At 41.7% G+C, this 13,929-nt stretch overlaps 2 protein-coding genes across 2 annotated transcripts; one reads left to right on the top strand and one right to left on the bottom strand.

Moving 5' to 3' along the window:
- The first annotated feature begins 608 nt into the window (after nucleotides 1-608).
- On the top strand, nucleotides 609-4,764 carry LOC105564763 (basic salivary proline-rich protein 2-like). The gene is made up of 6 exons (XM_012017411.1): nucleotides 609-940; nucleotides 1,912-2,392; nucleotides 2,931-3,184; nucleotides 3,264-3,486; nucleotides 3,880-4,169; nucleotides 4,283-4,764. Exons 1-6 carry the CDS (start codon nucleotides 914-916, stop codon nucleotides 4,445-4,447), a joined length of 1,440 nt encoding a protein of 479 aa, XP_011872801.1. The 5' UTR covers nucleotides 609-913; the 3' UTR covers nucleotides 4,448-4,764.
- Nucleotides 4,765-6,177: 1,413 nt separating this feature from the next.
- Nucleotides 6,178-13,903, bottom strand: LOC105564762 (integrin alpha pat-2-like). The gene is made up of 10 exons (XM_012017410.1): nucleotides 12,222-13,903; nucleotides 10,773-11,157; nucleotides 10,149-10,447; nucleotides 9,154-9,619; nucleotides 8,563-8,711; nucleotides 8,065-8,499; nucleotides 7,820-7,983; nucleotides 6,958-7,484; nucleotides 6,601-6,890; nucleotides 6,178-6,499 (listed from the first exon to the last, which is right to left on the bottom strand). The coding sequence occupies exons 1-10, from the start codon at nucleotides 12,753-12,755 to the stop codon at nucleotides 6,440-6,442; spliced, it is 3,309 nt and encodes a 1,102-aa protein (XP_011872800.1). The 5' UTR covers nucleotides 12,756-13,903; the 3' UTR covers nucleotides 6,178-6,439.
- Between the last annotated feature and the right edge of the window lie 26 nt (nucleotides 13,904-13,929).

Below are 13,929 nucleotides of genomic sequence, written 5' to 3'. Positions count from 1 at the left end.
CAAATTAAATGGCTCACGTGTACAGATCGAAAGCAGCTTGCTATTCCGGCTAAATTAAAGAACAATATGGCATCACTGAAACTAAATTTGTAAGTCTAATAAAAATTAATAGTGAGCAACACACATACCACATGTACTGTATGTGTGCGTTTTGGCTCTTCTCAAGTTCAAGTTATTGACACATTACTCGATTATGGCATCTGGTAAAAAGCCATATAAGACCAAATCAATCGCGTCAAACGGTAAGAATTGTCAAAATTATAAAAATCCATTCGCCACGTGACACGTCAATCATTAGAGACCAAGTGCGTGCTGTCTCTAATGACAAGCGAGCACGCTTGTCTCGAGTTTTCTCTATTCTGCAAATTTATATCAAAAACACCTTTCCGTCGCGTGACAGTCGCGGGAATGAAAGACGAAAAACGCTCGCGCCGAATGTTCGCGCGTGTGACGTCATCAACAGGTGCACGCGCGCCGATTGGCGGCGACGCCACGTGCTTCCCGTTTCTTCCGGTGGAGTCGGTTGCCGGCGATTGGCAGCTGCACGTCTCGCGTCCAATCACGCGGCTCGACTCGGATCTCGCGCGCTCACGGACGTGACGTCGCGTAAATAGAGATGAGCGACAGGTTACGTAATCGCGATGCGTCAAAGTGGTCGCAGTCGTCACCGCTGCGAGCCCGTACATCTCGCACAAGCCGTGTCGCGCTACAGTGCGTGTCACGCGGCGTACTGCGCGCTTTGGAGGAACGTCAGCGCTGTAAATAGAAGTGCTGAGACCTGCTGAGGTCCGTGCTGGAAACGCTTCGTGAAACGGGAAACGCGCGCCGGCCGTCCTCGCGTTGTAACGGTGTCATTACAGGGCGCGGCGTGTCTCAACGTCTCCTCCATCGGAATCGAAGCTAGGTCGCGAGAATGGCCAACTCCCCGGTGCTTAATCCGGTAAGTCACGCTTTAATGTCATTTTCATTGATCCGCAACGTGACCGCATTGCCAATTTGCTTTTGCGTCTTAGGACTCGCGGATTGTCATGTACCGTTACTCGCTAACCGATCGTTAAATCCTTAGCGCAGGGCTGACGGCAGAGAACGATTCGTAAACGCTTAAGCGCTCGAGCAGAAAGACTGTCGTAAACCGTTTGTGATTCCGTCGTGGGACGCAAGTCAGTGTCGTAAGTAGGACTGTCCCGGGCCTGGTTTCACCAAACGTCGCTCAACTTTAATCTTGGTCTAATTCGTGCGTGCCTCTCTCCAAATTAACAATTGGAAAGAGACAAAGAACGAATTGAGCTAGGCTTAAAGTTAAGCAACGTAGGTGAAACCGGGCCTTAGTTGTCGACAGGGCAAGTCGGGGAAAGTCTATTGTATACGACTCAAGTTTTTCTCTGCCTTGCCTTGTCTACGACTAAGGACCGTTTTCACCAACGTTGCTTAACTTTAAGCCTAGCTCAATTCGTTCTTTGCCTCTTTCCAACTGTTAATTTGGAAAGAGGCACGCACGAATTAGACCAAGATTAAAGTTAAGCGACGTTTGGTGGCAACCAGGCCTAGGACAGTCTTACTTACGCGAGGCAAGTCTATCGTATACGACTTGAGTTTTTCTCTGCCTTGCCCTATGTCTACAGCTTGAGACAGTTTTGAGCATACGGATTGTTCTCTGCCATTAGCCTAACTCTGGTCGTAATAATTATAGATTATATTGAAAATATATATCATTTTACGTTGTCAGAATGCACACATTTGGAATGGCTATTGCGTACGAGTTTCTCACTTAGAAACTGCTATCAAGAGAATTGTACTCCGTTTAGCAACGTCAAATTCGCGAGCCTCCGTTCTATTCTATTTTTAGAAAAGGATGTCCATGTACTTTTCGATTGTTCGCCCTGATCTTCTGACAATTACGCTTTCTAACAGGAAGTCCCGTATGTGGGAAGGATAGAACGAGGCCTGAGGGCGGGTACGATGGTGAAGATACAAGGCAAGGTGCTGCCTCAGGCCGTGCGATTCGCTGTCAATTATCAGCTCGGGCCGACGTTGAATCCGAGAGACGACATAGCCATTCACGTATCGCCGCGCTTCCCCGAGGGCTTCGTCACCAGAAACCACGTAGAGTCGATGTCCTGGGGCATGGAGGAGAATGCCGGCCCGCTGTGGATTCAGCCGGGCCAGGAATTTGAGATGATGATTCTGTGCGACTATCATTGCTACAAGATCGCTATCAACGGCAGGCACTTTGCGGAATTCGCTCATCGATTGCCGTTCATAAAAGTTACTCATCTGGTTATCGATGGCGACGTCGAGATACACTCCATCGCGTATGAACAGGTGCCGGTCGATCGATCGAACTCTGCCACAGCGCCGGCTGACGCACAAACTGCCGACTTTGGACCACCACGTAGGAAATAATATTTTATCTAAGTACAGTTAATATGAATGGAGGAAAGTGCCCTATTACGAGATAAGCTCTTAATGTGAGATAACGCAGTTTCTGCTAAATTAATAAGAATCGTCTGTTGGTTTCACCGTGACTTTACTGCCCTTGGAGTGAAATCTATTTGTTCGATGGAAAATTGATTGTTAGATTGTGTAATCGTTGCGAAAAAAAGATTTGTGATTGAATTTGAGTGTTGAAAACCTCTCATATTAGAAATCCTATCTCGTAATAGGGGACTTTATTATGTGAGTAATTAGGGAATAGAAATGAAGTGCAAGATATTATGATATTAAGAAGAAATTAGGCGATAGGACGAGCTGTAATTATGTTATACCTTGTTAGACTATTAGATTGCGCGTTGTGAGATATGAAGTATGAGTGTGGTTGAGTACTCGATGTAGACTGAGTCTCGCTTCTTGGCTGTGTGCTGAAACGAACGAACGAATTCATTCATTAATATTACATGAAACATTGAGAACCTTTTCTTTTATGAAATTAGCACCGGGTGGCTTGTATCCAACGATCCAACCTCAGGGTGGCTATGGACCTTCCCCTCCGAGCGGTTACGGCCCTCCTCCCAATGCCTATGGCGGTCCTGGTGGTTATAATCCACCGAGAGCCTACGGACACCAGCCTGATCGCGAGAAAGCAGAGGAAGAGGGTGTCTTTGGGGATTGTCTGGACAAAGTTGGATTGGCATTAGGTGGATTAGTGGCAGCCGGTGGCGTAGCGGCAGCCATGCACGCGATGAATGTAAAGATATATTCGAATATTCGTTACATTTGCAATGTTGCGTGTCGCTTGAAAAATGCACGCGTGTTATTGTTCACAGAAAAAGAAGGAAGAGAGCGACGAAAAGGATCATGAGAAATCGGACGCTTCCAAGTCGAAAACGGAGAGCGAGGGTGGTTTCGGAGGTTTAGCTGGATCTCTCGGGATGGCCCTAGCCAGCAGCCTGGCGAGTAACGCCTTGCACGGCAACGCACAACAAGGCTATCCCGCCCAGCCGCAATCGGGTGGCGGCGATATATTGGGTTCTATTTTTGGAGCATTGGGTGCGGTATATTTATATAACTTGAATCTCAAAAACGTTATGTATGTAATTCGATCGGGAATGCGTATCTTGGGATTTCTTCGCGAGTCACGTGTAGATAAAATATGTTAAATATGTTTAAACGAGAGGTACTCTTCGGTAATTCTGATAAATGGATACGTGATTCAGGAATCTTATAAATCGCAAAATTTGTAATCAAGCGCTGGCGTAACTGGCCGAGTGACATCATCGCGTTGGAATTATTGCCAAGGCCGGGAATATTTCTCAAATGAGATAACTATAGATAGATAATTACCTGTATCTAAGATACATTCTCGATACTGTATCTAAGATCAAGCGATTTAACACAATTTACATCTATTTTAAGTTTTTTTTCTTTAATTGATGGTACTAGGTGGTGGAGGATCTCAACAACCTGCTCATCCTCCAAATCAGCCATTAGGCGGTGATGGTCTAAGCGGAACGCTAGGATCTCTTCTCGGTGGCGTTCTCGGCGGTGGTGGGAACCATCAGCAACCAGCGTATCAACCTTCAGGAGGATATGGTGGATACCAACCTTCGGGTAGTTATCCATCCGGTGGTGGATACGGCGGCCAAAGTTCTGGCAGATCGGATCTGCTGTCGGGAATAGGATCTGCCTTGTTCAGTTCGGCACTGGACGGTCTAAGCAAACGTGAAAAAGATGTAAATAACTCATTCTGATAATACATTTTCGATTTCAGCGATGTACTTAATTAAGTAAATGCGAAAGAAAGTTTGGTGACGTTTTCAAGCGATACTGAATTCTTTCTACGCAGAAATCTCGTGACGAATATCATTCCGGACCGCCTCCGAGTTATCAACCTCCTCCGCCAACACCGCCGGCGCCGAAGCCAACCCCGCGCCCGGAAACCCCACCGTCTTCCGGCGGGCATAAATTAACCGCTGACGAAATTTCGAAGGGACTCGGGCTGGACGATTAAACGCTTCGATGCGGAAGACCTCGGTCTGCAAGTACACTCATAGTGTCGACCTTATGCTCTCTTGTTGTTTGAAAACATAATCTACGCACCATCACGAATCTCGTTTATCAAAATACGGTGTACGATATACATGTTCGTCTTTTGACGCCAGCGGGTTTCAGTCGTATTGGCAGCTACATCAAATACAAACGTAAGAATACTACTCAATATTATATACGAATCTCGTTATGAATTCTTCTCGTATGGTATTAAATAGTACTAATTATAAGGTTGTTCCAAAATGGCTTTTAAGGATTTTAAAGATGGCATATTTTAGATAGGAATCAAGGTAAAAATCAAATCGCACACCGCTCTTTAAGCTATCCCTTCCATAAAATAGTCAAATTGACAGCTGTACAGGTATAGCTGAAAAGTTAATACATTTTAAGATTATAATTATATTTTTATAAAAGTTTTATTATTTTATAAGAATGGCCTTAGTCAGAGAAAGATATATACATATATACTATACTGTATATATATATGTATACAGTATAACTCATTAATCCGACTTATTAAAACCCAGATAGTGGATTTGCGGGATTAACTGGTATGTATAGAAATAGCACAGGAGATATAAATAAAATAAAGTGTGAAATCGTCATAGTATACACTTATTGTATTAAATAAAAAAAAGATACATATAATTGTGTATTGCATGTAATACTTGGTACAAAATGATTTATTGTTTAGAAAAATAGTTTCACTTAATGGGCGTTTTCTTTTTGCAAGAAAATGACCATTATTCCGGTACTATCTGGTTTCTAATAGGCCAAAGATTATACTGTTTATATAGATATATAACAAATGCCTTATATATATATATACATTTGAATTACAAATGTTGCATAATTATTATATGTATTTATTATTTATATATCATAAAATAAATATACACATCACACGTATAAAATACGTTAAAATATATTAAGTTGCATTTTTAATTTTATTTTTGTGTATCCAACTATGATCTTCTATCTAAGATAATATATTGTAATTATGACGGATCAAATAGAAACTATATTTGCGAAATTTAAACAATTTTTATACATAAATCACTTTCAGCTTTTAACGCTTCTAGATCTATCCTTTTCTTATTAAAGAAATAGACTTTTATTAAACACAGTGTTAACATCAGCAAACTAATTCCTAAAAATGCTGAAAATGTTATTAACCACGCTGATATTTGAACTATCGACGTCCCAGAAATGTAGCTAAAATAATATTATCGATTTATTATCGTCTATTTGAGTAACGTAGATTATATTAACGATATCTTCGATCACGTAAAATTTGGTGTCTTTGTTCTTTATCACATGATTTGTAAGTAAAGTAAAGTGATGACTTTACAAGGAAGTTTTTGTGGTAAAGTGAATACCGCAATGACATCACGTTAGCCATAGCCCAGAGTTTATCAATCTACAACTGCGAAAGCGTTGCTTGAACGTGTAATTTACCCACTATTTTAAATCTTGTTTATTGAAATATGCGATGCATTTGGTCGTTTCTCAACATCGCTTAACAAATATTTGGAACTGGATTCACAAATGTATCAAATACAAATGCGAACAATATCGTACGTGAGTTTCATTAATTCGCATTAAATAAAATTAAACTTGTTTTAAGACTTTTTTTGAAATTTTAAAGATTGCATATTTTAAATGGCAATTAAGAGAAATTAAATACACATACACTGTTCACTCAATCTTTTGTGGTCCAATTTACAGCAACAAAGTACATATTTTTTTAGATTATATTTGTATAAAAACATTATTACTTCATATATATATAAAACTGACTCTTAACAGATATACATAGTTCATGCTTTATATGTTTGAGCTAATGCTAATGCACAACCTATTTATTATTTACCAAGACAAAATTTTATCGTAAATAAAAATATATTAAAATTAATTAAGTCTTACTTTATAAATCTCACTTGTGCGCGATCATTCAGTCGTGATCAAGAGCCTCTGTCGAAGATGTTGTGTCCAGTACCACATTATACTTTTTCTGAAACGCGAATTACCGTTTAATAAAGTAATTCATAGTAATCACGAAGAATTAGAGTGAGAATTTTTCTTTACGAAACGTGGCGAGAATGCTAAACATACGTCAGTCTCAGCCTTCAACGCCTCGAGTTCCTCTCTCTTCTTTCTGTTGAAGAACCCGATCTTTATTAAACCTAGTACTAATAATATCAGCAATGCGACGCCTAATATAACTGACAGCGCTATTATCCATATCGCTACTCGCTGAGCTATCGGCGATCCTAAAAACGTTGTCGCGACCAAAGTGACGTCCGGTTTATGACCTTCTCTTTGAGCAATCTTGTCGGGTTGCGTTATGACAACGCTACCTTCAGTCACGTAAAATATGATGTCTTTGTGCTTCAGCATTTCAGCTGCAATCAAAGAATATTCAAGATGTATTTTTCTCTTACGTAGGTTGTTTGGCAATGTTATATTTACCAGGAAAACTCGACAGTTGCAGATCCATTGTCACCAAAAATTTCGCAACAGACAGAGAACTTAGGAACGGGCCCAGTCTACAAGTGATTTGTACGCATTCAACCGCGTCACTTGTGCAATTAATGTAGAGCGTTCTGTTTTCAGACGGCACGTGCATCGGCGTGTCTTCCTCTATACTGAATTTCGCGTGTGTGTTATTGCTCGCGATGCTCGACGTGTTCATCACGATCACATCATTTGTGGACGCGATCTTGTTAAGCGCGACGGAGAGTACTTCAGTTTGATTCGAGTCGCTGCAATAAAATTGATATCCGTCCATTATGCCAATGATATCGTTGACATTGACGATCGCTACGTCCTCGGCGTTGGATCGGCGAAAATACGTCGGGATTTTCACGGTCAACATTGCCTCCTCGATAGGACTGACACCGAATTTCTGCACCTCGTAGAAGTGTTGAAACCTGATATCGCTCAACGATTTCTTCTCGTTCTCGCGTAGATACGAGTACAAGTTCTCCTGTGCTTTCCTAAGGGAAGCAGCGAGCGAAGATCAAATCGCAACATATAATTCATCAATCAATACAAATTTGAAAGGAACACAGACTAAAGAGCCGTGACAGGATGTTAGTGTCTAAATAATTCTGATTTGTAATTTATTACGAAAAATAGTGAGAGGGAGATCCAGGTTCACACCCTGGTTGAGGTAATATTTTTCGCAATAAATTTAAAATAATTATTTAGACACTAACATCCTGTCACGGCTCTTTAATCTGTATTCCCTCGAATTTGTGTTTATCACATGAAAGCCGCTTGTGAATTTTATTAATTTCTCAAATTAACATTCTCAACGAGTTGTACCAACCCGGCGATCGCTATGTCGATGTCCACGTCGAAGTACACAGTGATAGTATAATTATTGTCGTTCCAGTTCGCCTCGTCGCTCTGAGTAGTTACATTCGCTTGCACTTCTATCTCTCTAACGTCGTACCTCACCATGCTCGTGTCCAGTTGCAGCATTAACGTTTTCTGAAAAAAAAAAAAACAAGGGGCTGATTCATCTATTACTCATTAGCAGAACCTACCTACGCACGCAGAAGATCGTCGTACATTCGTTCTAAGAGGATTCCCGATGTCGCAGATCACATCCAGTGTGCCGCTCGCGCGAGGATCCTCCGTGCACTCGGGCGGGATGCTCGCTAACGTTAGGACCTCGGTGAAGATACGCACTCTGGTCTGGTACGCCGGTTCGCCGCGATTGTAAGTATCGACGCGCAGAACGATTATCGGCGTAGAGCCGATGATGTACCTGTTGCCCGGAGTCGAGTCAGTGGACAACGTTACACCGAGGTCGGACACGCATACGTTGTCCTCGCCGCAGTCCACGGCGAACGGCAGCTTCAGGGAATCCTCGGTCTTCGAGCGGAGCTTGTTTATCACGACGCAAGATGCGCACAGCGAGCTCTCGTTTCTCGCGTGAAGATCATCGTCCAGCTGCATGGACACCGATATCTCGAGCGGGTCTATCACGTTTTGAATATTCCCCTAAAAGAGAATTTAACATGCTAAAGAGATCATCAATGTCGGCAGGCGTAAGAGTGTACGCACCATTAAATGTATCTCGAGCAGATTACTTGTGATTGTAGCTTTAAATAGCGTGTAACGTAATCTGTAGGTCTGCAATCCGTCGTCACTTTTCTGCGCCCGATACGTGGCCCTGCCGTGCAGCGGATCGACCTTCAGGACCGCGGTAACTCCTGAAACGACAGACGAGACGAACTTGGCGTTAGACACGCGGAGGCTGGCATGATTTAAAAAAATTTATAACAATTTACAAATTAACACACGTAAGATAAAAATTAGAAAATTCATATTATCCGACACATGGCTCTAATTTAATTAGAATGGCTTCTAATTTAATTAGAAGAAACTCAACCTGTCTGCGGTAATGCTTTTCGCAATAAGTTCCTTGTAATGAAATTATTGGTAGTTTCGTTAAGATAAAAACTGCATTCTGTTTCTGGCTACTTTAGAAGATAATTTTACAAAATGTAAGCCTTCCTAAGCCGCAAGACAAGAAATGAAGCAAAGAAATAAATTATAGCCAGTTGCGTTGAATATTAATTTTCGTTCTTCACTGGCGAAGAAGAGATTATTACTCGCGTGTATAAGATAAAAACGTTGTAGACGGCCGCTTACGCAGATAGTCAGGTACGTATGTGCCACCGTACGACATCCAGGCGTCGATCTTGAAGGACGTTGTGTTTCTCAGCAATTTGATCTTTTGCGGGTACATCAGCGTCACGTTGACCGTGACGACCGGCGCGGATCTCAGCAGGACCACCTCGCCGGAGAGATAGGCGCCCACGGCGACGTCGGGATGATTGTCGCGGTTCACGTCTCGGGGTTCCGAGATGGAGATACCGAAGCCCCGCATCGTCGGCGAGAATCGCGAGCCGACCAGCCTCTGGCTGTACCTCCGCGAAACGCCGTCTCTGTTCCCGTTGTATATGTACACCGCACCGCCGCTCTCCTCCTCGTGGGGCGCGCCCACGGCGACGTCGGCGTAGCCGTCGTGGTCGATGTCACCTAGACACATCACCGTAGACCCGAATCTACCTCCGACGATCTCGCCCTCGACCGTCTGCAGCTCTTCGAAATTGCTCTGGTTTTTCATGAAGACAGAAGACAACTTTTAGAAGGCTGAATATGTTCTTCCAGTTTTCAATCCCTGGTGAAAATGTTTTGCAGAATTTTTATACGAGTTGGTACACTTTTCAGAGATGCTGAGAAAGTCCACTTCTTCTCTTAGAATTTTTCACATGCATATGTGAATATGCATATCTGAGATATAAATGTTTTAAATTATAGAATGAGAAATTTCAGAATATCTCGGAATTCAGACATATGAAAAATTCTAGAAAAGATATAAGTTTTCTCGGTACTTCGGAAAAGTATTCCAATTTGTATGAAAAATCTGAAGTTTTGTAAAGAAAAAATTATAAAAAATCATTGAAAAAAATCTTGAAAATTCTGAAATTTACATAAAAATTGTGAAAAATTTTCACCAGGAATCGCTTACAGTACTGAAGGATTGAATGTAACGTTAAAAGTTTAGATCTACGCTTACGAAGAGACAAATGTAAATTTGTGCAAAATTATTCTCGCAAGATCCGCACATAAATAATACATACATTGTGTCGCGCCGTGAAGATGTAGATGTGACCCTCGTCCATGTCTCTGGACCATTGCGGCGCACCGACGATCAACTCTTGCCTACCGTCATTGTTGACGTCGCATGACGTTAATGCCGCACCGAAGTACTCACCGTAATGCTGACCGTACAATATCGTTTTAATAAACATGCGCTGATTGGTTTTAGGAGGAAAGGTGAATACAAGGACCTTTCCGTACATGTTCGCGCCTTGTGGCGCACTGGAAGCATACCAAACGTCTTGCTCGTTGAAGTAAGTGCCCGCTGTGATGGCGTATCCTGAAAACCGCCGTGGATATGTATATACGGATCTGAGATGGATACGGGAAATGTACCAATAGTCGGACATTCAAGGTGTGTCAGAAAAAGATAAAAGATTCGACTTTACAATCTATCAGCTTTGTACAGTTTGTACACAGTTGGAAAATTTGTGTTTTCTTGGTAATTGACACGCTTTCTCTATCTCGCTTTAAAACTTTTGATAATCAAATGATTAAGAAAACTAGACTTCTGCTTAGACTTAGAAGTCAGTGACCGCGACGTATGTTCGTCCATTGCTACGTTTATCTCGCAAGAAAAGTGGCAGTAGGAAATATATCTTTACCGAGGTAATTGTAACTATGAACTCGTGGCTCTCTAGCGAGCGAGGGGATTACCGTGCGCGAAAACGGATCGTCCATCGAGGCGACAGTCAATATCGCGTCGCCTTTCCAGTTGAATATGCCTGGGCTACCCATTGCGATATTCACGGTATACCGCGAGCTCATGTGCAGAGAGAAACCGGCTTGTCCCACCCCGTAATTATATATGTTTATGTTGTTCTTGGACGTGATTTGACTTCCAGAGTTTGTAAGTGGTAAGAAGTGATCCTCCGCTTGTCTCTCGAACGCATGGGCGTTTCTGGCCAGTGTCGTGTAGCAAATGCCGTTCATGTACCAGTTCGGCTTGTTGTCATTTATGATATTATTTATCCATCGCGGCCCGCAAACCTGTTATCAATAGAGCCGCTTATTGAACAGCGAAGAAGCATTTATACTTCTTTAGCGAGTATGCAGTTTCAACCTGTAACGTTCTTTTTCGTTCAGATATGACAGATAATTGGAATCCAATTTCTCTGACGGGAAAATAAGTAAAGAATTACTGTTTTTTTGTAGTTTTGAATTTTCAGAAAGTAAAAATTTAAGAGTTTTATAATTTTTACTTCTAGCACTCTAGATTGATCGAGTACCGAATGTTTGCAACAGAAAATAAAAAACCAGTAGAGAAGTACACTTAAAGTCACCAGTGATGAATAAAATAGAAATAAAGCTTCTTGTTGATCCAACTGGCAATATATTTAGTTAACTGTTACATTTGGTACGACGTTTGGTACGACCCAAGTATCAGGTAACTGAACTCGTGTACAGATGTTCACAGAGCATAAATTATAGCAGACTCACAGGTCATTGTCGACGTAGGAAATTGTCAGAAAAATGATTTTAACTAAGTGAGCATGTTCGCACGTTATAAAGTTCCGAGTTGAACTGTTCAATGACCTGTGAGTCTGCTATAATGTATGCTCCGTGAACATCTATACACGAGTTCAGTTACTTGATAAGGACCTAATACTTGGGTCGAAACGTCGTACCAAATGTATAACGCAGTTAACTAAATATATTGCCAGTTGGATCAACAAGAAGCTTTATTTCTAGAAAATAAAAACTCTTACTCTTCGTCCAGACTCTTGACAAACTTAATCAGAAAGAAGGAAAGAAACCTCTTTTGATATTCCGAAATAATCACGCGAAATACTTTTCATGACAGAAACCAAATGTGAACTTCGTAGGTCTAAAGTAGAAATTTCAAGTGCTATCAATGATGACTGATGCAAAGGGTAAGATTGATGGCAGAAAACAATTCGTAAACGCTTAAGACTGTCTTAAGTCGTAGACAACTTGTGAAAGGCTATTGTATACGACTTAAGTGTTTCTCTGCCTTGCCTTACGTCTACGACTTAAGACAGTCTTAAGCGCTTACGGATTGTTTTCTGCCATCAGCTTAAGCTGTAACCCACCATAACTCTAGCCACCGTTTTGTTCTGCACGGCAATGGTAGCACCGATCCATGCATTGTCCTTTATCTGGTTGACGAATCTCTCGCGGGGACGCGGACCGTTTCCGGTTTTATCCATCACCCACTCCTTGCATACACCATTCATCGCACACTTGAAGACCGTGCCCGGCTCCGTCACGTACGGCAGTTCGCTGGAGTTGGCGCGTGGGGCTCCGACGAGTAACAAGGACTCATTCGCACCTACGTAGAGAGCCACCGAGAATCCGAAGTAACTTCCACGTTCGCCCGGCACGCGCATAGGATCCCTGAATACCTCGGCGTCGAGTGAATTAATGTTGTACGCCGACGGATTGCGCTGCAGAATCGCCAGAACGAAAATTAGAATCGGCACACGAGAGCGCACTAAACGTGTTCGAAGCATTTTGGACAATATCTTGGAAGGTTCCGCGTTGCTGGAGTAGCCGTGTCCGTAAGGAAACTGCGGAGACAAAGTTGTGTTACCGGCGGATGTGGTACTTACACACCGCAATGACATCACTCACATTAGTCAACGTTTATCTATATGCAATTCCGAGAAGTGGAAACGGAAGGAACCTGTTTCACAATTGTAGACGAGACATAATTGCAGAATAATAAATCTCTCACGCAAGGCTTGCTACGGTTTTTTTTTCTTCTTCTCGTTTATTCGTAATCAGTTAATAAAGATGTATATAAATGCAAGATTAAATAATGTAATATAGTTACAATAATTCTTCAAAGTTCAACACATAGGAAAAAAATGTATACCAATTTATTACTTTTTAATTACTTTCCACCGCACAAACCATGCCAACAATATACATTAGCCGAGTTGCTGCAAATAGTTGAAGTTAATGCGGATGTGTTAACTCGTGTCTACAGTTTCTGTTTCGCCGCAGTTCTGTCTCGATTACATGCGATTTACATGGCTAGATTCGCAAAACGTTCACCTCACAATAATGATTCAGACTCGCTGAGAATTATCAAGCACTGACAGACGCAATGGCAATACGCGGGACGATAGATGCGGGATTGGTACCAAATAACATTGCAATTCTCGTCTATCTAATCAATAATTTCATTGATGAAATGTCGCAAAAGAAATCAAATCCATATATCAGTAGGAGTTCAAAGAAAATTTTAGAAACTTGCAGAGAAGGATAGCACGATACATTTACGAGAGAAATGGGATTAAAGACGGACGAGCAAGATCTAAAACAGCCCTTACGGCCGATTTTCCCTAATGCGATCCTCTTTCCTCTCGTCTCATAGTTTACCTCGTAAACTTCAGGTGCTCGAACTTAGGGACAGTATTAGCTGTAAATCGTACGAGGCTTTGGCACGTGCTGCCCCGCGCGATCTTGTTCAGTTTGCAGTCTTTAACTTTAAAGTTAAAAATTACATGCTAAAATAGAACACGTTGCGTCTTTGCATGTATATGTGTATATACAATACATATACATAATATAATTGGTGTGATACACACAATTAACATACATGTTCTATTTCACTATAGTTTTTAACTTAATAACATAAGAACTTTGTGAACTGAACAGCACGCGAGGAAACCTACGCCGAAGGCTCAAGTGATTTCTAATACACGGGGAGAATTTTCTCTTAAAATTTACCCCGAAAATCATATAATCGTGAAACAACATGGCATTTTGAAGACCTTTATGAAAGTTTTTGAA

The sequence above is a fragment of the Vollenhovia emeryi genome, unplaced genomic scaffold (assembly GCF_000949405.1).
Source record: "Vollenhovia emeryi isolate VEMERY1.0 unplaced genomic scaffold, V.emery_V1.0 DF939160.1, whole genome shotgun sequence".
NCBI classification, from domain to species: domain Eukaryota; kingdom Metazoa; phylum Arthropoda; class Insecta; order Hymenoptera; family Formicidae; genus Vollenhovia; species Vollenhovia emeryi.
The sequence above is the reverse complement of the archived record's forward strand: the minus strand, read 5'-3'. Positions and strand labels throughout refer to the sequence as shown.

Excerpts from the sequence above, each read along its gene's own strand:
- LOC105564763 (XM_012017411.1), top strand. The coding sequence starts at position 914 with ATGGCCAACTCCCCGGTGCTTAATCCG. Across the intron at positions 941-1,911 it reads ACTCCCCGGTGCTTAATCCG|GAAGTCCCGTATGTGGGAAG; the intron begins GTAAGTCACGCT and ends GCTTTCTAACAG. Across the intron at positions 4,170-4,282 it reads TAAGCAAACGTGAAAAAGAT|AAATCTCGTGACGAATATCA; the intron begins GTAAATAACTCA and ends CTTTCTACGCAG.
- LOC105564762 (XM_012017410.1), bottom strand. The coding sequence starts at position 12,755 with ATGTCATTGCGGTGTGTAAGTACCACATCCGCCGGTAACACAACTTTG. Across the intron at positions 10,448-10,772 it reads TCATAGTTACAATTACCTCG|GATACGCCATCACAGCGGGC; the intron begins GTAAAGATATAT and ends GGCGGTTTTCAG. Across the intron at positions 7,485-7,819 it reads ATCGACATAGCGATCGCCGG|GAAAGCACAGGAGAACTTGT; the intron begins GTTGGTACAACT and ends TGCTTCCCTTAG.